The sequence below is a fragment of the Hemitrygon akajei genome, chromosome 5, assembly GCF_048418815.1.
Source record: "Hemitrygon akajei chromosome 5, sHemAka1.3, whole genome shotgun sequence".
NCBI classification, from domain to species: Eukaryota; Metazoa; Chordata; class Chondrichthyes; order Myliobatiformes; family Dasyatidae; genus Hemitrygon; species Hemitrygon akajei.
This window is the reverse complement of record NC_133128.1, coordinates 66,864,525-66,891,466: the sequence shown is the minus strand read 5'-3', so window position 1 is coordinate 66,891,466 and position 26,942 is coordinate 66,864,525. Positions and strand designations below refer to the sequence as shown.

The 26,942-nt window shown below is 37.1% G+C and overlaps 1 protein-coding gene across 9 annotated transcripts in view; it reads left to right on the top strand.

Annotated features, from left to right (window-relative positions):
* The window catches only part of dmd (dystrophin), a 1,932,045-nt gene that overhangs the window by 762,872 nt on the left and 1,142,231 nt on the right, over positions 1 to 26,942 (top strand). For all 9 annotated transcript variants that reach the window (XM_073045659.1, XM_073045653.1, XM_073045656.1 and 6 more), the window contains 7 exons: positions 773 to 860; positions 2,767 to 3,011; positions 4,833 to 5,013; positions 8,685 to 8,830; positions 12,764 to 12,976; positions 18,273 to 18,386; positions 21,151 to 21,306. In XM_073045659.1, coding sequence (XP_072901760.1) covers positions 773 to 860; positions 2,767 to 3,011; positions 4,833 to 5,013; positions 8,685 to 8,830; positions 12,764 to 12,976; positions 18,273 to 18,386; positions 21,151 to 21,306 — 1,143 coding nt within the window. The remainder of the gene's footprint in view (positions 1 to 772; positions 861 to 2,766; positions 3,012 to 4,832; positions 5,014 to 8,684; positions 8,831 to 12,763; positions 12,977 to 18,272; positions 18,387 to 21,150; positions 21,307 to 26,942) is intronic.

The window sequence follows — 26,942 nt, the reverse complement described above, 5'->3', positions numbered from 1 at the left end:
AAATTCCCTGTATTGTATAGATATTTAAACTCTTTGCGTATATTCCATTGATCAAAGGATTTCAGAATTGAATATACTCATGTACAGGTTAGCATATTTAATGCTTTCAATCAGTGATGAATTTCTAGAGGCCTTGAAATGAGCCATTCTTGTCATAAATGCTTTGAAGTAATACATTATGCATTTGGTTGCATTTCATAATTAACTTGAGAAAATATTTACAAAAAGGATATCCAGTTTGTGCTTTTGTCTCAGATACATTTAATACATAGATACAGAAACATAAATATTTTGTTTTATTTTATCTTTTCAGCAAGGATTAGATTTTGCTTTGGCATTGATGATGACAAACTCTCGTTCTGTAGCAATCGACCTGGCTAAGAATGGAATATTAATTGAGCCGTCATCAGTTAGGGAGGACTGGAATCTAAACCTTTTCTAGATATGCTGATATATGTTTTGAGCTTTATATGCAGATTGGATTGTCAAGATGCCACGATTTCCCTTACTATCTCTATCCCAATTATTTACATCATTTATTGACCTAGGATTGCTGTGCACAATTACAAAAGCTTTTAAAACATGTCAGGGGAACACATCTTAATTACTGTGAAACTGCATGTTCAATAAATGGTTAATGTAACTGTCTTTATATCCATATTAACTCAGCCAAAAAATAATCTGCTGTATCTTACTTAGCAGAATGCTTATTTTATTTCAAACTCCCTCAAGACGTGATGCAAGGGAATCTCATTTTGTTATTATGTTGTAGGCTATTGAAAGAGAGAAACCTGAAAAATACAGAAAATTGCAAGATGCCAACAGATCAGCTCAGGCCCTGGTGGAACAGATGGTGAATGGTAATTACATGCAAGTTGATTCAGATAATCTTCTGTGGGATTTGTGCAACACATAATTTCAAATTTATCACAGAAGTCATATCAGCAAACAGCACTCTAAAATCAAACGCCAACTTTTAGCGTACATTTAATGTGTTCATCAACTGTGATGCATGCATTAAGTAACCGAATTGAAAGAATACTGTCACATATAAGCATTTATTTACTCTATAAATTGTCATAAAATCTGAGATGTTTTATTCAGTCTCACTTTAGCTGCAGTGATTCTTCTATGCGGTAGCTATCATTGCTTGTGGTGGACATATTGTCAGACGAGAGTAGAATTTTGCGAAAAAATTTGGCAAGCCTCCTTTTAATTTCAGTGGGAGAAACTTTGTTGTTTTTTCCTGACATCCATAATGTTTGATCAGTGACATTCTTTTGTAAAGGGTAACAAATCCTAGCAGTACATACGTCCATTTAATGCATTAAGTCCTGTTGCTTAACCCTTTTATTTATTGACCGACAATGTGGAGCACCTTTCTGGCCCTTCGAGCCATGCCATCCAGCAATCCCCTAATTTAATCCTAGCCTAAACACGGGACAATTTACAATGGCCAATTAACCTACCAACTGGTACATCTTTGGAACAAGGGAGCAGGGGAGAGGTTATGGGGAGTTTAAAAGGGGGTTGAGATGGAGTGAAGTCTTGGTAGCTGGAAAGTTTAAAACAAATTAGCAGAGCCTTCTTGATTAGTAGGGCATCAAAGGTTATGAGGTGACGATAGAATTTGGCTACCAGTACAATGCTTGTAATGGTTGCAGAAGCTCTCCCTTCATGTAGCCTCACTGCGAGTGACAGGAAAGCATCCAGTGACAAGGGGCAGCTTTTAAAACAAGAAACAACATTCTATGTGCAATGGAAGCACAAGTATGTGCCTGGGTGATGGAGTCCCAGAACCATCAGAATGAATTTCCTGATGCTTCCACGAAGGTGATTGCAATCACCTTTTTTGGAAGTGAGCATGAGATTTCAAACCAAATAGTGATGTGTTGTCAAGTTTCTATGTTTCTTTCTCTTACTTCTTAAAGCTGGTTTCTTTCTGAATTAATGCCGTAATAAATTTTGAATTGATGATTTTCTGTTGAGTAACATTTGCTAAAGGGAGTGCAAAATAAGTAGAACAGATTTCCTAGTCTGAAAAATATATGTTCATGGCTCTGGGTTGGGGTGTAAAAAGCAGTGTTATCCATTTTCGGTAGTAGAACTGTCTTGTGCAGTCATGCTCAGAGTACTTGGTCTTTTCATGTCCATCAATTGTGTTGGTTTGTGAATCTTACATTCTACATTTTAAATTTATAATCAGCAGGAAAATTCTTTTACTGCAATGCTTTCTGTTGGCTGTTCTGGGTACATGAACAGTTATTTGTTATAAATTATGCAATTTTTCTCTTAACCAAACATTAACGAGGTAATTTTACCAAATTGATTTAAGGTAATGTAAATAAGTTGTTTGCTGTTTGTTCCCATGAGTTGCCATGGGAACAAGATTAAATATCATTTGAACTTCAAGTGATGATATCACAGTGTCTCATCTCTTATGGAATTAGCACACATACAATTCCATACTTGATGTGCACAATATAATATACTTGAATCAAAGACAGTAACGTTTGTCAACTGTCATTGATTACACATGTGGACATATTTAGTTAATCTAGCAGAGCATAAATGATGCTTTACTCGATAACCTCTTCATGCCCTGTTCACCACTATTAATGCCTTCAAATATGGAGCTTTAATATAAATAATGATTTGGCATTTTTACTTTTGGAATTGTAAGTAACTTCGCTATATGTATGTTTGCAACCTATTACAAGTGTTTTGGCTAAATGGTCATCTCACTAACTTGTTTTTAAACTGCAGAGGGGATTTCATCTGCTGATGATATCAGACAGGCTTCAGAACAGCTCAAGAAGCGCTGGGAGGAATTCTGTCAACTACTGCTGGAGAGGATGGACTGGCTGCAACATCAGGAAAAGATCATTAGCATCTCTTCACAGCTTCAAGAGCTTCAGCAGGCCATGATCTCTGCAGAGAGCTGGCTAAAATCACAGCAGTCACCGCCCACCGAGTCTGACACATCAAAGATCCAGCTGGAGAAATGCAAGGTCAGAATCCAGAGCTTCCAGAAGATCTTTTTTTTTTGCACAGCACAAGCAAAGAACATAGTGGTACTACTGCTTGGCTGTCAGACAGCATCTGTGGAAAGAACCAGTTAATGTTTTGGGTCAATGACCTTCCTTCATGACTGGAAGTGAGCAGCTCCCTTGCTCTGACCTCACTTGCATTGATCGTAGGATCTAAACAATTTATTGAAGGTAGCCAATCAATCCATTGACTTCATCCCAGCCAAAGCTGGTTCCTTATAGGTTCATTCTACTTCCAAGGTCTTAAAGCCTTGAAGTTATTGGCTGCTCTACTGTCACCTGAATAATCTAATGCACGTGATTAAGGTTTCTTTCTCCACCTTCCTTTCAGCAGTGAATTTAAAACCTTTTCTACCCTTTGGTTAAACAAGACTTTATTAACTCCTTTCCAGTCCTTGAAATGTACGTCTCCTCATTATTAATCTCTTGCTGAAGGAACAAAGTCCTTCATATTCACCTTGTGTTGGCTTCCCAGAATTTGAAGCACTTCATTTCCATCACCTTTCTTCAAAAGTAAGCAGTCTCAGCCCAGACAGTCATTCCTGAATTAATAATATTCTCCAGCAGAAAGTTTCTAACTGAAGATAGACACTGCCAAAGGGGAACAAATCTAAATTATATTGTGGGAATTTATTTCCTGGAATCTTCCATTCATCATGGTGTTGGGTTGTCCTGTATCCAGGAGAAGTAGACAAGAAAATAAATATAAGAGCAATTTAGCCAGTTCAAACTATCAGGAATGGCATAAAAACCTACTCATATAAAACATAGGGAAAATTATTAGGGTACTTCTTGAATTAATATTAAAACAGGTTGCATACTCAAATTGTAAGAAAACGTTGTGTCATGTCATTAAAAGAGCTGAAGAAATAGTACATTAATTATTGTTATTGATAAAGCTGGAATGTCTAGTGTGGAGTCGAACAGCACTACAACAGGGCTTCAATTCAACTGGTCTGTACCAACTAAGGTACTTATCTAAGCTGCTTCCATTTGGCTCATTTCCCTATGCCTAACCAAATGCCTTTCAGATGCTGTTAAGGTACCATCCTCAACCATATCCTTTGACAACTTGGAGAGAAACTATGAGGAGAAAGTCATTGAGTGATTCTGTTGTATGAAAATTGTTTAAATTATTTCACTCTGCCTGAGATGAGGCTGTCATCCAATGGCAAATGGAAAAACCTCAATTAAACGTCTAGTGCGTGTTTATCTTTCAAGCGATGTATTATTTCAGTGCAATTAAGAATTCAACAGTTCTATAAAATTTTGCACAGAAGTTCCAGTTAGCAAGTATAATAATTGAATCAATTCAAACCCCCAGTGTTATAAAAATTTATTTCCATGAAACTATAGTTGACAACTTTATTTGTTGGGATAGGAACATATGATGTGTAAAGATTTACAACATGTTTTGGGACTGTTTTAACTTTGTTTGTATTAAAGAATTAGATCTGTTAAGTGTAAGGTTGATCTTCATTCAGTCAATCCTCCCTGTTAAACGTCTATCTGTGGGAGCCTGTGATTCCCTGACCCATTCTGACATAGTCCTCTGGTATAAGCCAATTTTTGATATAAGCATTATCACTTCATTAAATAAATTTAGTATTGCAAATATAGACTTCTGCTCAGAATTAAACCTTGTACAACCAGTTATTTGAAACTCAAGATTATTGGTTTTAAATGCTATTATGTCATGACATGTTTTATTTGGAGCTTTCAGAAATATTCAGAACCTGAAACTGAATGCAGATAAATTCTACTTTTGTGTAAACCTTTCAGGAGGAGATCTCACGATTGAAAACACTGCAACCATTGGTTCAAAAGCTGACTAAACAAGGATCTGAACTAAAACGGAAGGAAGAAGTGCCCAAGTCTTTGGTGGGTGATATTGTTGCCTCTACCAGTCACTATGCACAAGTTCTTGCAGCTCTGCAGATCCAAGAAAAGTTATTGCAGACTCGTAAGTGGTTCCAAAGCTTGTGCTAGTTATCTTTAATCATAGGTAAACTCAGTCCTTCGGCCTGTTTCAAGAACTGAAATTTTATTGTCTTGCTGAAACCAAAATGTTTAAAAAGTTGTTGGTGCACTTAATATTTTTAAACTGCATTTGTAGTTTTCACAATAAATAAGCATTGTTGCAGGTTCCTCCAGGGGAAGAAATAGAAATAGTTTTCTTCAGCATCTCATCTACTGATCTATTATGAATAAATATGTTTTAGAAATGGAGCAAGCTCAAATGAAGGAACACAAACTTATTGTTGCAGTCGTTGGATAGCCTTTACACAAATTAAAATAACTGAATAAACATTTCTGGGTGCTGTATTTTGATTCTTTACTTCATAAACAACAGAGAAATAACATTTTTAAGAAATCAGAAGGAATACACTGCTTCCTTACATTCACTGTTCTCTTTTCCTTTGTGAAGACAATTTCTATCACATTGATTTTCCAAGCCAGAGAGTTAAAATTTCAATTAAATTTATCTGTCAGTGTTCTACATTGTCTCACTCTCCATTTTTGTAGATTTCACCTTGTTGCACTGGTACAATGCTAATTCTTTTTTTCAATACAGGATCTCTGTTTCTCTGCTGATCATAATCTTTCATTTCCTTTGGTCATCCCTTCACTTTCTGTTATGTAATTTATTTGTGCAAACTGTTTTAAGTTTTGTCTTCCCAAAGTTTGCATTCTTTCACAAATGCATGCATCATTTTTTTCCTTAATTAGTTCTTCTGTTGGCTCAGTGAGTTTAGACAGGAGATCTATACCAAGAACAGCCAGGTCATTCAAACTGTATTAAGTTAGGAAGCCTTAACTGGGTACACATTAGTTTTGCTTCCAACGTGAGGGAAAGGAAAAATGTCCAAGGTCCACACTTTAAGCTTCCGATCATTATCAGGTTGTGTCTGCCAGAGTTTCACATATTTGAATTTGTAATTGACCTCCTTGATGCTTCCTCTAGTAAAATTGAACCTTCAGTGTTAAAGCTCAGGCATAATTGATAGGTAATTGGACAAGATGCTAGTGGAGATGAGTGCCGCAGAGCTCAGCTCAAGCAGAAATCCAACATCTTTAAAGAAGTAAAATGAGTAAATCAGGATGGAAAAAAAATAGTAGTGACTGTTTAATAACTTTTGCTTCTACTTCGTGTGCAGTATAAATACTGTACTACTCCTTCATCTGCTTTTTATGTTGCCATAATTCAGGTGCCTCAATTGAGAAAACCTGCTAGAGCATGGGTAATATGAAATTCATGACTGTACCACTTTCCAGCTGGAATTTTCTCAGTTTTCAAATGCCTTCAGTTGGACATGCCGGTATTTGGATAGTTCAAAGTTCAAAGTAAAAAATTATTTTCAGAGTACATACATGTCACCATATACAACCCTGAGATTCCCTTTCCTATAGGCATACTCAGCAAATCTGTAAAACTGTAAACAGGATCAACGAATAACAAACAGTGCAAAAGTAAATATAACTAAAAAACAATAAATAATGAGAGCATGAAATAACAAGATTAAGAGAAGTCCTTTAAAGTAAAAGCATCGGTTGTGGGAACACCGGAAATAGATTGAGTGTAGTTATTCCCTTTTCTTCAAGAGCCTGATTGAATCTGTAAAATGTATTTCCAGCCTCTTTTATACTTTGCTTTTACTTTAATATAGGAAAAGTATATCAACTTGATGAAAGTGCTCAAGAGTTCACAACGGGAGTATTATGGGTGTAATAAACAAAGGTAGTCAGACACAGATACATACTGTATTCTCAAACCCTGGTACTTGGTTGAAGATAGAGTGCTGCAATTGCTGCAGAAGTAAGATGAATCGGTAATGAAAATGCAGCAGAACTGCTGAACTGAATTTCTACCTTCAGCACTGAAGCGTGAAATACAGGCAAATTTGGTTGCTTGGTTTGGATTTTGGCGACACTTTGTTGATGACAAAATTATGTTTGGCTCTTGCACATGTGAGGCATGCTTTCTCCAATTGAAACTGGCAACAGCATTACTGTCAATGAGTTGAGTAGAAAATTTACTAACACTGGAAGTGGCTATTTTTCTTGTCTGTTTACAGCCAGGAAGCCTTCACACAGTGATGTTTGCTAACAATTAGCTCCTGTTCTTCCCTAATATCCTTGTTTACTTACACCACTTTTAGGATACCTTACATGATCAGATGTGAGGAGGACTCCGGAATTGGAGTTTGGATTTAGATTGTGAGCAATGCTAGGATCAGAAGAGAGAGACAAATCACAGAATTTGGTTTCCACATGAGAGCTGAAAGATCTTTCTTGGTGGTAGTGTTGTTTCACCATATATCCTCAGACAAACATAACCATCGCACAATTGTTTGATGTGTTTTTGAAATTATTTTTGGAAAATGGATGTTGCTGGTATTGTCAGCATGTTTCCCGTTTCTGTATAAACTGATTAGATGGTGAACTGTTGCCTTGAATATTGTGGTCCCTTCTTATAATTAGGTGTTAATGTGTGTTTAAAAAAAAAACCTAGCTGCTCAAGATGTCTATTGCCTTAAATCTCTTTCTAGTTTCCCCATAAATTTACTGCTTTTCTAATTTGGATTTATTTTCTAATGAGACAAGAGTGCTGCAAATGACCAGAACCATAACATTTCATCAAGAAATGAAGTTAGTCCATATACTTTAAAACAGAAATCATGTGACAGAAGTTTTGTCTTTCTTCATGTGGTTTGTTGTTTGGGTTTAGAGATTGCAAGCACTGTGTTTGTGGAAATGTGTAAAAAAAAGATAAAAATCTTTCCTATCAAATAGTGAGCTTTTTATTTGGCCTCTTGAAAATTTCATTGCCTATAAAACTAATCAGTGTTGTTTGCTATTATACCTTAATGGAGTCGCAATATACTGTAGGTTCACCCATTGTGACACCAATCCATGATTAAATTATGAGGGTGCGTTGCATAAAGCTGATTTCTTTCATAGCAATCTAGGCAAAAACGGAAGTGTTAAAATTGTTGGGAGTGTTTGACAATCTGAGTACAGACTGAATGTTCTCTTTACTGGGAAGTTAAAATCAAGGAGATTCAATCTGAGAATCAAACTCTGGGCTGCACTGCGTGTTCTGGAAGGCTGTGGCAGTAAGAACAACTGAGACTCAGAACACAAGGAAGAGGTGAGAAGGAAAGGTGGCCATAATTAGGTAGAGATGAATGGTGAAAATAAAACAAATACTGTAAATGTTGGAAATGTAAAAGGAGGAAGTGCTGGAAATACTCAGTAGGTCAGACCACATCTGTGGAAATTGAAACAGAGTCATCATTTCAGGTCAGAAACCTTTGTAAAACTGTTCTCTTTCCACAGATGTGACCTATCTGTTGAATACTAACAACATTTTCTACTTTTGCTTTAGGGATTCATGGTGATCTAATTAACTGACCAAGTAGGCTGAAGAGTTGTATAATCTTGTGACTTCACACTGTTAGTACGCTGTGACCTGATTGCTTTATAATTAAATGACAGAAGGACAAGTGTCCAATTTTTGGTCAACTAGGGCATGTGGTATGCTTTCATTTCTCTGACATTCTTTGTAAAATCTGAGAGAAAACAACATCCTGAATACAATTTGTTAATGCTTGTACTCCTTCCCTTTCCCAGTTCTGGAAAGCCTACCTTCTCTTCGTTACAAGGAAACTTTGAACAAGCTGGTTCTGTGGATCCAGCAATTAGAAGCCAAGTTAACTTTATCACATGTTAGCGTGAAGGAGTATGAAATTATGGAGCAGCGACTGAAGGAGCTGAAAGTACGTATTCCTAATCATTTCTGCTGGAATGTCTGAATTGTGTTGCTTTAATGGGTGCCAATTATTCCAATTATTCTAATGATAGATAAAAGATTTCTGGTCCCTGGCATGAAGGAGTAATCAGTCATTCTCAGATAGAAATGTATATTCATTTTAGAGAAATCCCTTACTGTGACATTTTTTGCTGATGCTGTCACTGTAATGGTTGACACTTGTCTGAAAGACAAGCAATTATTGTCTTATTGGAGGTAATAAAGCAGACAGAGTTAGCACAGGGGCAGATAGATCCCATTTTCAGGTGCAAGGAATCCAGCCATTAATTATGTTGAGAATTTTCAGTTATTGTTTCCCTCAATTGCCTTCTTCAGATGTTGTCAGATCTTCACTTAAGAACATTAACGTTCTGTGTTTAGTTGTATTGTAATGGCTGATCTTGCTGCCAGAAAGTAGTAAAGCTATGTGCCAAACTGTCAGAAGTGTGTCGTCATCATCAATACAAAGACTTTCTTCTCCATTATACTAATCCCAGAAAGATGGCAGACATTCCTGTTGGTGGGCATCCTTAGGCTATATATTTTTTTTCTCACTCTCCTTTTTTTTTATTATGCTGGTGACCTGTTCCTTGGAGGTAAAAGAGCTGATGAAATTTGGCAGCATGTCATTTTCTGTCACGGTTCAGTGAGTTTATCACCCCAAACTGCCTACATTTAACACTTAAATTATTGCTTGTTAGAATTGGGATACAAAGACACAAATATAATAAAGGGCCTTTGATGTTTTATTTTAAATTCTGGTAAATTGATATCTTCTGTTTTTTTTCCTCCTCTGCCTTAAGTTGGACTTCAGATATTTCATATATTATGGTTGTTAGAGTACTGCTTTAACAAGTTCTAATAACTAGGATCATTGGAAGATTTGCAATCAGTGAACAAGCCTTCTTAAGGTGATAACATCTCCCCTTGTTTCTTTTCCCATCCCTCACCCCACTCTTTCATAATCCCTTTTCCTCCTTTCGAGATTTCTTACCTTAGTGATGGATATGCAAAATCAAAAATTCCTCAATGGTTTCATCTTCCAGCATGGTTGAAAGGAGTTTGCACAGCTCATTTGGCTGACCTTGGATAGGATTGAGATTTACTTCATCTCCTTCATTAAAGCATGAGTTTGCCTTTAATTCATGTCGTGTGTGTGTGTGTGTGTGTATGTGTGTGTGTGTGTGTGTGTGTGTGTGTGTGTGTGTGTGTGTGTGTGTGTGTGTGTGTGTGTGTGTTTTTACAGAGTGTGGCACATTTTTCATGGATTTTGCTTGGTAACTGAAAATCTCAAAGGATAAATTAAAGTTAAAATTATACACTAGTACTGTCATATATTTTAATAATTTGATGTGGTGTTTAAATACTGAGCTTGGAGCCTTGCTGGGGTGCATAAGTAAACAGAATGTAAATATATTTTAACAATGCTGACAAGCAATTTAGCTGGTGGTAGGGGAATGGATTACGAATGTCTTCTCCTCTGAAGTACCAATTTATAATGCAGTTAATTGTTTCATTATTGTTAAAATTTTATTTGTAAGTAGTTCATATTTGGGAGGATAAGAACCTATCCTGTGTTGTAATTAAAGGAAAAGTCAGGATCACTATAGATAGGACATGGAATGATAGAGAACAATTACATCACTAATTGTTTCAATGTTAAATAAAAATAGGAACTTGCAGAAAGTATTCAGCAGAGTAAAATGTTGGTAGAGGGGAAACAGAAATCTAATAGTAGTTCCAGCATTTTCTGTTTTTATTTCAGAATTTCAACTTCTGCAATATTCTCCTTTTGCAAAATTACTTCAGGTTTCACACTGGGGACTGTTGCTGGCTTCAGCTTGTATAACTTGGCTTTCCTTGATCTCACCATGGGAAGATCTAACAACATCATGGGTGGTTTTTGCTGTCAGGTTTTTTAGTTCGATGATTTCTCTTTGCTGAGAAGAAGTCATTTGGGCCAACGGGATCCATGAGGACATCATGCATGCTTTCAAAATTGATTTTCATTATGAAACCACATACACTTGGGGTTCAAGCCACAATCTCTAAATGTGTGTATGATTCAAACCACAGCAATGTTTTGAACTGCAAAAAATGTCAGTGACAGACCGTAGCAGGATAGAAACAAGCTGGAGACTCAGGAGACTGCTGATGCTGGAATTTGGAACAAAAAGCAAGCTGCTAGAGGAACTCAGTGGGTCAAACAGTATCTTTGAGGGAAATAGACTGTCAGTGTTATAGACCCTTCAGTATGGAACCTCAGTTGTTCATTTCCCTCCACAGATGCTGCCTGATTGGCTGAGTTCCTCCAACAGCTTGTTGTTTTTGCTATGGACAAGCTATTGAAGTTTAATGCAGAGGAATGTAGTAGGAAGAATAAAAAGGGATAATATTTAATAATCTTATTGAAGTGGGTGCAGAGGCAAAGGGATCTGTGGGTACGTGGCAGAACTGGTTGAGAAAGTGGTGAATAGGCATAAATAACTCCAGGCTTTATTCTCAGAGGTGTTTTGAATATAAAATGCATACTAGTTCTGCTGAACCTCTATAACATTGCTCATCTGGCCCTGGTGTTGTTGGTACATTGAAAACAGCATGTAACGGTATCACTGAGGATCCAGAGAAGGTTAGAATGGTTCTTGGGATGAGGAATTACAGTAATAAGGATAGATTAGAGAGGCTGGAAAATGAAGGGAGAATTCATCTTGTGTAAAATGATGAGGGAACTAGACAGAGAGTACAACAGGAGGTTTATCTCTTTGATAGAAAGGTCACAAGTATTAAAAGATCGGAGAAGAGAATAAGAATCATGGAATCTCACTGGATGGAAACAAGTCCTTCAGCTCAGTGTGTCTGTACTGGCTGTGAATTGCATATACATACTGAAACCATTTTCCTGTAGAGTGAGATGACAAAGAGCATTTTTATATAGCATTGTGTTGGTGAGTGATAAATGTATCGTGGAGAAGAATTAGCAAGGCTAAGTTGAAAGGGTAGCTGGATGGAACTGAAGAATGGTTGTGCTGGAGAGGTAGCATGGACATAGTGGGCTGAATGACCTTCGGGTGCTGAAGTCATTCACTGACACTTTTTTTTATTTAGTCATTGTCCAATGTTCTCTTCAGAACAAAACATTGGTCTAATGAAATGTAAAGATACATTATTTATGACGTTAGAGCAGGAAAGTTTTGGAGAGCAAGTTCAACCACTTTATGTGACCTTTTATGATGACACAAGTCTTCAACTCTATCAATCCTATTTTTAAAAATTGTCAGTGTTCTATTATTTGTGAACAATGATTGTTGCTTCAAGGCTATCACCCCTTTAAACATTGTGTCTTGTGACTGACTTCCCTCAAGATTAAAGAAATACTTATTTATTCTTCCTGTAAAGCGCCCTTGAGGAAACTTCATGTTTGACTTCTGTATGCATTGTGTGTACATTTGTACATTCTGTAAGAGGCCTTGTTAGTGACTTGGAAGACTCCTTGGTACACTTGTTTAAATTCACCTTTCTCCAGCTGTGTGACTTGGTACTCAAGCTAAAATTTCCAACAGCCTGTCCAGCATAGGCCATTACCCAAAGCAGACTGTCAAACTTTAATCCAGATAGGCCACCTCACGCTGAACTTATTAGTCACATCAAACCCAACTGACAATCTGAGACACAGTCTGATCACAGTACTATCTTCTTTTAATCCTATAAATTCTAACCTTTTAGAGTTTTAAGAATGGATGGTAATAAAGTTAAAGCAGAGATATGTTGAACTCTTGAGTGATTTAATAGACACTGTAAAATGGAGAAATTATAGAAAATGTATGGATTTCTTAACTGAAGCATCATAAATTCTAAGATTCTTGTCATGTGTATTCACAATACATTTATGTTTCCTTTTGAGGCTTTACAAGGTTCTTTTCAAGAACAGCAAAGTGGTCTGAATTATCTCACAACAACTGCAGAGGAGGTGTCAAAGAAAGCCCCAGCAGAGATCAGCCAAAAGTACCGATCAGAGCTTGAAGAAATTGTTGGCCGATGGAAGAAATTGACACTTCATTTGATGGAGCAGAGCCAGAAGCTTGAGGAACTTTTAACAAAAGTTCAGCAGTTTAAGGTTGGTACAGTTCTGTGTCAAGTGCCTCCCATCAATTCTAATGGGATCAGGGCCCTTGGGTAATGACGCCAATATAGTGGAGAAATACGCACATAGCTACAGTGTATAATTTATCCCACGTCTCATAGAGAAATTCAAGTACTCTAAGGTGTTGTTTGCTTCAGTTATTGTCAACAGACTGCAGAGCTCCAAAGCACAGTGATATCAATTTCAACAAATGTACCTCTATGACATAACTACCAAAGTCAACAAATACGTACCTCTGTTCCTCTCAACTTTGACAAATGCACTTTACTTTAGTCGGTGTAGTGCTAATTATGTGAAGTTCGGAGGGCGCCACCATTTTCTTCCGTCTTCACAGATACACCAATATTTGATGGTGTGCACAGTATATGTTAGTTCACTGTTGTCATGTATGGCTCAAAGCAAATCACTGCATTATTCAAGCAGGGAGAACGGTTCTGCCTGAGATTGTCCACAGCCTGGGATTTGCAATCAGCTGCAAAGCAATGATGCTCGCAAATGTCTGGACTGCTCTCTGTGACCTGGATTTTCACTTCTCTGATGTGTGCAGCTGTCAGGCTTCAGTTTACTGGGAACACTGGTGTCCAGCAACATTGTTGTCACCATATTGGCTGGGCATTTAAAAATATAATATTTAAAAATGCACACTTAATTAAGGTACAAGCTGAAAATACTGTAAAGAAACTTGTTAAAACTTAGGGAAATCAATGTGGTTACTTTAAAAAAGGAGGAAATCATAATGCAGAAAAAAATTATCCATTCAGAACTAGAGAGTTTACAAAGCATTAATTGGAATTTCATTCACTTGCATCTCATCCACAAAAAGTGAAAAAATCTGAAGGTGTAACTGTAAGGTAACGTGAATTTCAAATCTTGTCATGAGGTCACAGATCACTAAAGACTGTAGTGGAGAAGACAACACAGACTGAATCATACAGCACAATATACTATAAATTATAAAAATATATATAAAATGATAAATAAATAGTGCAAAAAGAGAAAAATAATGAGGTGTTTTTGGGTTCACTATCCATTCAGAAATCTTATGGTGGAGGGGAAGAAGCTGTTCTTAAAACATTGAGTGTGTGCCTTCAGGTTCTTGTACCTCCTCTTTGATGGGATTAATGAGAAGAGGACATGTCCTGACTTTAGGTCACATCTTAGCTATAGGAACCATGTCCTTGCTTAGACAAGAGTTAATTCTAGCCATGAGTAACCTCTCAAAGTAGTTCATCACAGTTGATCTGTGTGCAACTAGGTGATAGTTGCTGAGGCAACTCATCCTGCTCTTTGGCACTGGTATAATTGATGCCTTTTTAAAGTAGGTGGGAACTTCCTTCTGCAGCAGTGAGAAACTGAAGATGTCCTTGAATATTCCTTTGGGGCCAGACACCTGCGAGGGTTCTCATTTGAAAGACAGGAGAGAACAGATTCACTCTCAGCAAGTCTGTGTCCATTTCATGGGCAACAGCAACAAACACTGGCTGCTCTACCATCACTGCGGCTCCAAAATCAAAGGCTCCTGAAACTTTCTAATCCTGAAGCATTTAACTTGCAATTTGAAGCGTGTTTGAAAATAACCTCTCTCTTCAGACACAACCTTTTCTCATCTTGTGTGCATTGAGTGAGAAGACTTTTGAAACAACTTTTAACGTGGCATACATAAAGATTGGAAGTTTAGACAAAAATCACTGTAAATTGTACTATCTATTTTTCATTCAATGTTGTTATATATTTGCCTTATTAAAGTGCTTCCTCCTCCCCGATAACATCATGCACCATAAATGTTCTTCAAAAAGAAGAATAGCATTGTGATTTTCATTGGGATATTAGCACAGGTGAAATATGATTGGGAATGGCTGAAGAAAGGTTATGATTTCATTTTTCTGTTCCTCTTTGGTGAAATCCAACACCCATTCCATTCGGTCAGAACAAAAGATAAAGTGTTTGTGAGATGAAATGTAGAAATGTATCAAGCATCCTGTGACCATACATCTTACTACAGACATGTTGTACCATGTAAAGTATTTGTTTTTTTTTTGTGGTGTAAGATAAGTGTGCTGTTAGTGGGAGAAGTGATCAAAGTTTTGTTCATCACGACAAAAACTTAGGAATACTTCAGAAAATGCAAAATAAACCAGCTTATTTCTACCAATTTATTATATATTAAATCAGATTACATTGCATGTCTATGGTAGTTTATTCCTCAACTTAAAGTTTCCAACAAGTTATTTGGCCTCAATGGAAAATATTACTAATTAGTATTGAATTGTCTTTGGTTTTGATTTGGGCCTAAATAAAGCTTTTTAGCCTCACCCTGCAGAGAAAAAAAATTCTATTTGGGTTCAAGCCAAATTCAGTTTATGGCATTCTCAAGTTCGTTGAGGCACTCAGCAACGAAAACTTTCTTTAAATGCACTGTTGAGAAGTACATTGATTATCACAAAAATGAATAATGTTACTTTCTACAACTAGATACCTGACCTAAATCTCTTTGATGTCCTTAGTTCAAGTTATAGGTCCTTTTCCATTTATGAACACCTGAGTACGTACATCCCGTACATATGAACAAGCAGTTAGGAGATGGGCAGGTTGTTTGGGTTGCAAACACTTCAGAGGAACAGAATCCTGTAGTAACTTCGGGAGGACCTGTACAGTGCCTATAAAAAACAGTGTTCACACCCCCTCCCCCCCTTGAAGTTTTCATTTAGACCGTAAGACATAGGAGCAGAATTAGGCCATTCAGTCCATCGAGTCTGTTCCACCATTCCATCATGGCTGATCCCAGATCCCATTCATCCACATACACCTGCCTTCTCGCCGTATCCTTTGATGCCCTGACTGATCAGGAAATGATCAACTTCCGCCTTAAATATACTCGTGGACTTGGCCTCCACCGCAGACTGTGGCAGAGCATTCCACAGATTTACTACTCTCTGGCTAACAGAATTCCTCCTTACCTCTGTTCTGAAAGATCACCCCTCAATGTTGAGCCTAGTCCTCTGGTTCAAAATGCCCCCACCATAGGAAACATCCACCTTATCTAGTCCTTTCAACATTAAGTAGGGTTCAATGAGATTCCCTCCGCATTCTTCTAAATTCCAGTGAGTACAGGCCCAAAACAGCCAAATGCTCCTCAAATGTTAACCCCTTCATTCCCAGAATCATCCTTGTGAACCTCCTCTGGACACCCTCCAATGATAAAACATTTGTTCTGAGATATGGGCGCAAAACTGTTGACAATACTCCAAGTGTTGCCTGACTAGTGTCTTATAAAGCCTTAGCATTATCTCCTTGCCTTTCTATTCTATTCCCCTTGAAATAATTGCCAACATTTCATTTGCCGCGTTTACCACAGACTCAACTTGTAAATTAACCATCTGGGAGTCTTGCACAAGGTCTCCTAAGTCCCTCTGCATCTCTGATGTTTGAATTTTCTCCTCATTTAGATATTAGTCCACACTATTGCTCCTTTTACCAAATTGCATTATTATGCATTTCCCAACATAATGTTTGATAGTTTTACAACATTGAATCACAGTGGATGTAATTTGTTTTTTTTTTGACACTGATCAACAGAAAAATACTCTTATAGTGGCAAAATGAAAACAGATCTCTACAAAGTGAAATACTTACAAATATAAAACAGAAATTAATTGATTGCCTAAGTACTCACCCCCTTTAATATGACACACTAGGTCATCACTGGTGCAGCCAATTGGTTTTAGAAGTTACATAATTAGTTAAATGGAGATCACTGTGTGCTGTCAAGGTGTTTCAATTGATTGTAGTAATATACACCTTTATCTGGAAGGTCCATCTGCTGGTGAGTCAGTATCCTGGCAAAAACTACAACATGAAGACAAAATAACACTCCTAGCAACTCTGCGAAAAGGTTTTTGAAAAGCACAAATCAGGAGATGGACACAACAAAATTTCCAAGTCACTGAATATCCTTTAGAGTACAGTCAAGTCAATCATCAAGAATTGGAAAAAAAAATGGTACTGCTGTAAATCAGCCTGGAGCAGACTATTCTCAAAAACTAAGTGACTGTGCAAGAACGGACAGAGTGAGTGAGACCACCAAGAAGCCTCTAGCAAACTCTAGCAAAGTTACAAGCTTTAGCGGCTGAGATGGGAGAGATTGCACAAACATCAACTGTGGTCCGGGTGCTACACCAGTCACAGCATTATGGGAGAGTGGCAAAGAGAAACCCACTTTTGGAAAAAACTCACATGAAATCTTGGGTAGAGTTTGCCAAAAAGCCTGTGGGCAACTTTGAAATCCGCTGGAAGAAGGGTCTTTGGTCTGATGAAACCAAAATTGAGCTTTTTGGCCTTCAGAGTAAACACTATGTTTGGCGTAAACCTCACACCGCACATCATCAAAACACACCATCCCTACCAGGAAGCATGGTGGTGGCTGCACCACGCTGTCAGGATGTTTTACTGCAGCAAGCCCTGGAAGGCTTGTGAAGGTAGAGGGTAAAGTAAATACAGCAAAAGGAAAACCTGATGCAGAATGCAAGAGAACTGCGACTTGGGAAATGATTTGTTTTCCAGCAAGGCAATGACCCCAAGTATAAAGCCAACCCTACACAGGAATGGCTTAAAAACAACAAAGTTAATGTCCTGGATTGGCCAAGTCAATCCATTTGAGAATTTGTGACCGGACTTGAAAAGGGCTCTTCATTCAATCTGACTGTGTTCGAGCAGTTTTGGAAAGAAGAATGGGGAATAATTGCACTCGCCAGATGTATAAATCTGATGTCAACTTTGACTCAGTCTTGGCCAGGATAGAGTAGAAGTGATGCTGACATATCTTTTGAAAGATTAGGAGTCATTAAACTTCTGAGCCAAAACAATTAAATTGAATGTGCCTCCATTAGTCTTGATATTTTGTCATTCATTTATGGAATAGACATCACTTAGCCCCAAAAGGAAATGCTGGTTATGAAGTAATACTGCATGAGAAGAAAATACAGTGTGATGTTTTTTCCTTTGTTTTGGTGTCAGGAAAAAAAGAAGAAAATTAGATAGATGACTTCAATTTTATACAGTAAGATTTGAATGTTTTCTCCCTCACATAAACTAAATTTGCCTTCATGAAATTTGACATGTAATTGTGTACTTGGAAGCATTGCAATTCCTGAAATTAAGCACAAGCTATACAATGTGACAATAATTTGTGATCAGAAACTTCAGTGAATTTGGGAATGTGTCAAAACATGATAATTTCATTGATTTGTAATGTTATAATTCTGTTAAACAGAATGACACAAAAACCTTGAAGAAATGGATGGCTGAAGTGGATGTTTTTTTGAAGGAAGAATGGCCTGCTCTTGGTGATTCAGAAGCACTTGAGAAGCAGCTTGAGCAGTGTACTGTAAGTGAATTAACTCATTATTATTTCTTGTCTTAATGGAAAGTATTGCAAGTTTGAGTATAACAGTTGCAAGAGAAATCCTAAATTCATTAGGTGGATGGATACCGGAAACTGCACCAGAAATAAAACCATTTTCTTCATAATAATGAAGCTTGGTTCGTGTCAGTTTTGAAAGTTTTCTTAATATTATCTAGTGTCTCCCGGGCATCCAAAATTCTGGGTGTCCTGATGAAGGGACTCAGCCTGAAACGTCAACTGTTTATTCACTTCCATACATGCTCAGTTCGTCCAGCATTTTGTGTGCTCAGAGTTCTACTGGCTTTCCACAAACCATGTCATTGATAGCAGGTACCTTCAGATGAAAACGTGTTTGAATGACAGATTAGGGCCTGAGTTTTAATCATTTTTTTTACTAATGATACGTGTACTTGACAACATTAAGACCTTTTGTAATATTGTAATCTCTTAAGACACAGACATAAATACATTTTTAAAAGTGATGGCTTTGAGAGGATTCTAACTTGTTCATGTTTTGAAGCTAGACAGTCTGGTTCAAAGCTAAATTGCTGGAAATCCCAGGTTATTTTCTTATTTATTTGCTTACACATTGGGTTGTGAAATTTGAAAACAACAATGTAAATGGTGGTACATACAAAAGATAACAAGGTGTAGTTGCTTTCCAGCTTTGAGCTATTCAATGTCAAGAATGCTGTAGCAATAACATGTTAATAATGTATCTACTTTATTCTTTTGTTGACTGTTTAATAAGGACAGGATATTATATTTTGGAAATATTTTGATGTACGAAGAAAATCATTTCTATTGTGCATTGATGTGTTTGGGAACTACTCCCCAAAGAATGATAAATGTGTTGATTTTGACTCCCAACTGGTTAAAAGCAGGGAATTTCAAACAATAGAGGAGTTTCATCAGAAGTGGCTCCTGAATTGAATAAGAATTACAAGAGAAGTAAGGTCTACCTAGGGTAAATAGTCAGTAAAAGGATAAAAGAGGCTTCAGTGTGCTATTTAATAAACAGCATATGTTCTTTAAAAAAACATGAATGCTGAAATTTCCATTAGGGCTAATTGAGTCATTATAGATGTTTGCAGTGCGTTCAGTTTTATCTCTTTTAATAGTTATCAATTTTTGTGTATATTACTGTTCAGAGCTAAGTCTTTGAGTCATTGGTCTCATCTTAATGTTTGCCATTTCAAGGAGAATTTGACAGCATGAGTCTACAGTAAACGCAGTGAGCAAATCACAGCTATGAAAGTGATTTTTAGCTTATTGGATAAACACCTCAGCATAAAAGAAAATAGAAAGCATGCAGTCCCTGAAATGTGACTATGAAATTTGACTATTAGAAACTGTTCTTGGGTTGATCCTAAAGGCAAAAACTATAACAAACTTGAGTGTTGCAGGAAGCAGTGAATCCAATACTCAAGAAGAAAAAAGACTTAAAGAAGAAAGTTCAAAGGATACAACTGTAAGTTGGTTGTTTGTATAAGTGAATAGAACTATCTTGCAGAATTGAAGTAAGCTTTTTTTTTACCAGCAACTTGAAAACCACAAAGGAAATCAAGATATATTTTGATTTTAAAAGCAGTTTATTACTTGAACCTTATTTTAAACAAAGGATTTCTCCACATGGCATTTTGGGATACTATAAAATCTTTACTTTGTGAGACCTGGTCCACATCATTATATGAATACCTATCAAATCTCCCTGCATTTCAATATAGCCATATTTGACAAAAGGCTGGAATGAGATGATTGGATTCATCTTCACTGGTGAAAGTAAAGTAGATGTGATTTTTTTTTAGCTGACAGGTTGGTGTAGGAAATAAAGTTATCTGCTGTCACCAGTACAAAGCCATTTGAGTGGTTGGCAGAATGCTTTGGGAATGGATGTTTGGTGACAATGCTTGAAAAGAATCAAGCGCCTGGAAGAAGATGAGACGGCTCTTCCTTTAGGAAGGAATCACTCTTGGTGATAATGAAAAATTGACTGCCTTAATTTAACGAAAGAAAACCTCCAGTGGGTTAGAGACAGTATTTGTATCTCACCTTAATGACATTCCTAAACCAATTATTGTCCTCAATCTCTCCATGATATTTGAACTTCTGCATTAAATATGCTTTTAGCTTGCTGATGTAATGTATTATTTTTGTTGTCATACAGTATGATTTCCTGGCCAAATCCTGATGGCTGTCTGATTAGAAATGTAATATCTGTAGTGTTATCAAATGTCACAAGTCTTATTTACACTTCTGGAAGAAACCAAGAGTTCAACATACCAGTGAGGTAGATGTCTGCACCGTTGCTAAACCATACAAAATGTAGACCAACTAACTGCATCTGAGTACTTCCAACACACTTCTGTTCAATCAGAGATATTTCTGGGTAATGAATATTTAGATGTTTACTTTGAAATATATTGAGTTTACTCAAATTTGTTTTAACTTAGCACACAATTATTTGTATCAGAAGTAGATTGACTCTCCAACTGAAGCATAGCTTTCATAATAGTACAGAGCTTTGTCCCATGTTTCAACTATGGTTACAGGCACAAACATCAGAGAATCTGCAGGTGCTGGAAATCCAGTAACACACACAATTTATCAGAGGGGTCTTGGCCGGAAACGTAAGCTGTTAACTCGTTTCTTTAGATGCTGCCTGGCCTGCTGAGTTCCTCCAGCGTTTTGTGTGTGTTGCTATGGTTACAGGCATTTTGGTAACTGTGACACATTTCCTTTTTAGGCTTTAGTGAATGACATCCAAACTATCCAGCCAAGCTTAAATGGTATTAATGAAGTTGGGGAAACCTTGAAAAGCCAAGCTGAGCCTGAATATCTGAGCAAATTACAGACTGAACTTGCTGATCTAAATCGATGTTGGGATAATATTTGTAAACAGGTGAGTGCTCTAGACTTGGAGAATCAAGGTTTTTGAAAATCAAATGAGATGATAATCTTCAGTGTATGATTATTTACCTTCAGTACCTAGAAGAAAATTGGGCAATGTCAAACAGTTTGGTTGCCAGTGCAACATTAAATGAGATTTGTTTGCATTGAAGCATGATAGAGAGTATACTTTCAGGCAAATGTTTCATTTTTGTTGTACAACAGTACTGCTGGGAAAGAATGTTATTTCAGTTGTATTATAATTAATGCAAGTGAAAATGGTGAAAAGATTCATGATTATTTGAGTGTCTGCATCACCTGATCAAGCAATCAATATGAAATAATTCAGTAAATCTGTTGGCTTTGAATCATTGGAAAGATACTGAATTTTAGCCCAAAAATGGAGTGTAGCTTTATGAGTAGTGCATGGAGAAAGGTAACTTTGGGCAGTGTTTGTCTGAATTAGACGTTTCCTATTTGGTTAAGCTTTAACTTTCTACCATGGCCAAGTGGAAAGTAAAGTTGATGCTATTAAATTCTATGAAGAGGCATCAACTTTGAGCTAATCAAAGTTTAATGCAAATTCTTTCCCCTCTTTCACTCACTGCCTGATATGATGTTTCTTTTGTGGTCAATTCTAAAGAAAATGTCAAAGGAAGAACAGAATGTGATCAGTATGAAAAGCTTCAGCACCTTTTGGTGTATTGATAGATAATTATGTGAACCACATTTATTTTTAAATATAAAATAATTTCAGAAAAAGAATGGGATAATATGAATTCTTGACTTTTGAGGTATCCCGTTAAGTTCTTATATTTGATGCAAAGTTCCAGTGTTTCTTGTTTTGTCTTATTGTTTACAACTGTTCTATAATTACAGGAGACTTCAATAATAATTTTATTTCGAATTAGTGCTCGTTGCCAGACTGAAACAACATTTTGGCAATAATAAAGGGCATTTCAGTGTACAGTTTGCTTTGCTGATTTTCAAAGTAGACAAAAATATCTCTTCCATCTTAAATGAAGTAGTATTGTAGTTATGTTACTGATAATTAATCCAGAGTTTACATCAAAGGTCTGGAGAGATTAAAGTAAATGGCTTCATGCCAAATTTGAATATGTAAATTCATTAAAATAGGCTGAATGGAAAGCTGTTGACAGTACTGTTGACTGTGAAACTATGGGTTGTTTCAAAAATGTATTGGGTACATTAATATCCTCAGGGAAGGAAATGCCCTGTTGTAGTCCATTTTCACTCCTGACTGAGAGATAAGTCATCAAACAAAAATTACATTTTGGGGAGATGATGGGACAAAAGAAAAACAAAATCAGCAAGCCAAAAATTCATCTTCTCTTGGTGGCACATAAAGAATCATAACTTGGCAAGTCAGAACTGGCTTGATTTGATATCTATGCTTTAAAATGCCAAGCACAATTTCCTCAAGGCATGACATTCAATATATAGATTCTTATAAAGGAGCCAGATTCAGATTGTTTTTGCAAAGTATCGTTAATGGCCAAAAAGTGATAAACAGTGCTCTTTCCAACTGGTTTATTTAATCATGTAAACCTGGTTGTGAGAAATTATGTATTCCAAGTAATAACATTTATATGAGTACATTTTGCCAATAGTTTAGTTTATTGCACAGGAGCAGCTCATCTACATCAAAAGGCAATCATTTTGAAGCATTATTTTGTAGCCTTGTGGATGAAATAAATCATTATGCTTCTGTATGCAGATTTCAAATCAAACTTTTAAGATTTTCAGAACTAAGAATAAAATGACAAAACAATTTAAATTTGAACATGAAAATAATTTTGTATGTTTATCTACCCTACAAACAGTCCAGAATTCTGTATAATATAATCTTACATGGCAAAAACAAAATATCGCTAGGCATTCAGACAGATATTTTATGACTGGATGTGTGATTTTTAAAAATTTTGGTCAGTAGAGTGCTTGATGCACATCCAATGAACTTTATATATGCAGTCAACAGAGAGATATTCTGGGTCCATATATCCATTTGCTTGTGTTAACTCATGATAATTACCTCTTCTGACACTGCTTCTATAAAGTCTGATTTCATGTTTCTTTTACCTTTTCCCAGAAATAGAAACATCTTCCTGCTTGTGTAGTCTTATGAAGAATATTGTTCAACTCTTTTTATCCTTTTTTTTTTACTTAAAGAGTACAAGCCTAACAAGACAATCAGAATAATTGACTCATTATGGGATGGAAAGAGGCTATTCAGCCCATTGGGTCCATGTCAGTTGTAGAGGTATACAGCATGGAAATGGGCCCTTTGGCCCAAATCATCCATGCTGACTGTGTTGTATAGTGAGCAAATGCCATCTGCCAGCATTTGGTCCAGTACCCACTGAATCTCTCCTATCCTTGTACTTACGTAGATGGATTTTAAATGTTGCTAATGTCCCTGCCTCAACCACTTCTGGCAGCTCATTCCAAACACACACCATCCTATCCCTGATGCACCTTTTAAATCTCTTGCCTTTGATCTTAAACCTCTGTCCTCTTGACTTCAGCTGAAAAATAAAAAGATTGTGCTTTCATCCTGTCTATCCCTTTATGATATTTATATACAGTATCTCTATCCTGTCACCCCTCAAGCTCCTGTATTGCAGAGAATGAAGTCCCAGTCCTTGTAAATCAGGCACCCAAATCCAGGCAATGTCCTAGTAAATAATCTCTGCACTACTTCCAATTTAATAATTTCTTTTCCATAACAGGGTGATGAAAACTATACATAGTGAAAACTCCAAGTGAGGCCTTACCAACATCTTGCATACCTACATCAAAACTCCTATACTCAGAGCTCTGACTGATGAAGGTGAAAGTGCCAAACGCCTTCTTCACCACCCTATCTACTTATGATGCTGCTTTTAGAGAAATATACCCCTGCACTCCCAGGTTCCTCTGTTCTATAATACTCAAGGGCACCATCTTTCATTGTTTAAGTTGTACCCTGTTTTGATTTACCAAAATGTAATACCTCATATTTATCTGGACTGAAAGCCATTTACCAATCCTCAGCTCAGAGTCTGAGCTGATTAAGAAACTAATGTAATTTTTCATAACCTTCTTCACTACCTACAGCACCACCTATTTGAGTATCATCTGGGGCTCTTTAAGGACGATACAGTCAGTCCTATTCCATAGTATTTTCCTCAAAGATTTGTAATGTTTTTCTTCCTCAGTCATTTGTCCAACGCAGCAATTGTATCTGTTTCCAATATCCTTTCAGACAAGAAATTCTACATCAACCAACTAATTGCATGAAGGAATTGTTTTTCCTCTTATGATGTATTCATCCTGTTCCTTACATCTCCTCTTGGTTTTTCAGGCAACTATATAAGCTCCTCTGATATGTCAATACTTGACAATGGGAGTGGTTTCAATTTACTGCTCTGGATGGATCTTTCTTTATTTTGAATGTAGTTATGAAATTACCTCTCAACATTCTCTGTTCTCAGACAAACAATTCTTGTTTCACTAGCTGATCTGTGTATCTAAGTATCAATGATCTAAAGTCCCTTATTCCTTATCCCTGGGTCCTCCTAAATATTGTAAAGGCCCAAGTGAAGCTGCAGATGATGTTCCACGAGAGTTGAGGAATTGCACCAGATGAAGTCTAACAGTATTAGAAAAGTAATTGTGTAACTGGAAACGGCAATAATATTTAATCATGTCAGAAACAAAGGATGGCTGAGCTTGTTATTTTGCATTTTGACAATTCTCCAATTTCTACATAAGTATGTACAACACCAGATATTGACAAAATGGCTCCACCGGCAATGCCGTCTTCTTTCTTGATCACCAATCTTATGATTAACAGCATAATACAAAGGAGCAGAATTAGGCCATTCAGCTCATTAAGTCTGCACTGCCATTCCAATATGGCTGATTTCTTATCCCTCTCAACCCCATTCTCCTGCCTTAACCTTCGAAGCCCTGACCAATCAAGAACCTATCAGCCTCTACTTTAAATATACTCAGTGACTTGGCCACCACAGACATACATGGCAATAAATTTCACAGATTCATCACCCTCTGGCTAAAGAAATTTCTCCTCATCTCTGTTTTAAAGGATGTCTCTCTGTTCTGAGGCTGTGCTCTTGGGGTCTAGATTCATCCACGATAGGAAACATCCTCTCCACATCCACTCTGTCTAGGATTCAATGAGATACCCCCTTATTCTTCTAAAATCTAGTGAGTACAGGCCCAAAGCCATCAAACACACCTTTTATAAGGGATACGTTAACCCTTTTATTCCTGGGATCATTCTTATGAATCTCCTCTGGACCCTCTGCAATGCTAACACATCACTTTTTAAAAATAAGGGGCCTAAAACTGCCCACAATGCTCCAAGTGTGGCTTGACCAATGCCTTATAAAACCTGAGCATCACATCCTGGCTTTTATATTCTAGTCCTTGTGAAATGAATGCTAAAATTGCATTTGCCTTCCTTACCACAGACTCAATGACTCAACCACAAATAAACCACTAGGGAGTCCTGCACATGGACTCCCAAGTTCTTTGCACCTCTGGTTTTTGAAATTTCTCCCCATTTAGAAAATACTCTGTGCCTTTATTCCTTCTACTGAAGTGCCTGGCCATATATTTCCCCACACTACATTCCATCTGATACAACTTTGGCCATTCCTCCAACCTGTCTAAGTCCTTTTGCAGACTTCCTGCTTCCTCAATTCTACCTGGCCCTCTATCTATCTTTGATTTATACGCAAACTTGGCCATATAGCTATCAATTCTATCAATCAAATCATTAACATATATCATGAAAAGGAGCAGCCTCAATACCTACCCGTACAAAACACGTCACCAGCAGTTAACCAAAAAAGTCCCCCTTTATTCTCGCTCTTTCCATCCTGCCAGTCAGCCAATACTCTATCCATGTGAGAGTCTTTCCTGTAATATTATGAGCATGTAGCTTGTTAAACAGCCTCATGTGTGGCCTTCTGAAAATTCAAGTAAACAATAACCACTGACTACCATTTGTCTACCCTGCTTGTTATTTCCTCAAAGATTTTCAACAGATTTGTTAGGCAAGATTTCCCCTGAAGGTAACCATCTTGACCTTTACCTGTTTTATCAAGTGACTCCAAGTAACCCAAACCTCATCCTTAGTAATGAACTCCAACATCTTCCCAACCACTGAATTTAGGATAACTGGCTTGTAATTTCCTTTCTTCTGCCTTCCTCCCTTCTTGAAGAGTGGAGTGAGGTTTGCAATGTTCCAGTCCCCTGAAAGAATGCCAGAATTTGGTGGTTCTTGAAAGATCTTTCCTAATGCCTCCACGATCACTTCAGCTACCTCTTTCAGAACCCTGGAGTGTAGTTCATCTGGTCCAGGTGACTTACCTACCTTCAAACCTTTCAGCTTCCTAAGCACCTTCTCTTTAATAACAGCAACCACACTCACTTCTGCTCTCTGACACTGGCATACTGCTAGTGTTTTCCATAGTAAAGACTGATGCAAAATACTTGTTAAGTTCATCCGCCATTTCTTTCACCCCATTACTCCCTCTCCAGTGTCATTTTGCTGCAGTCCGATATCCACTCTTGCCTCTCTTTTACTCTTTATATTTCTGAAAAAAAACTTTTGGCATC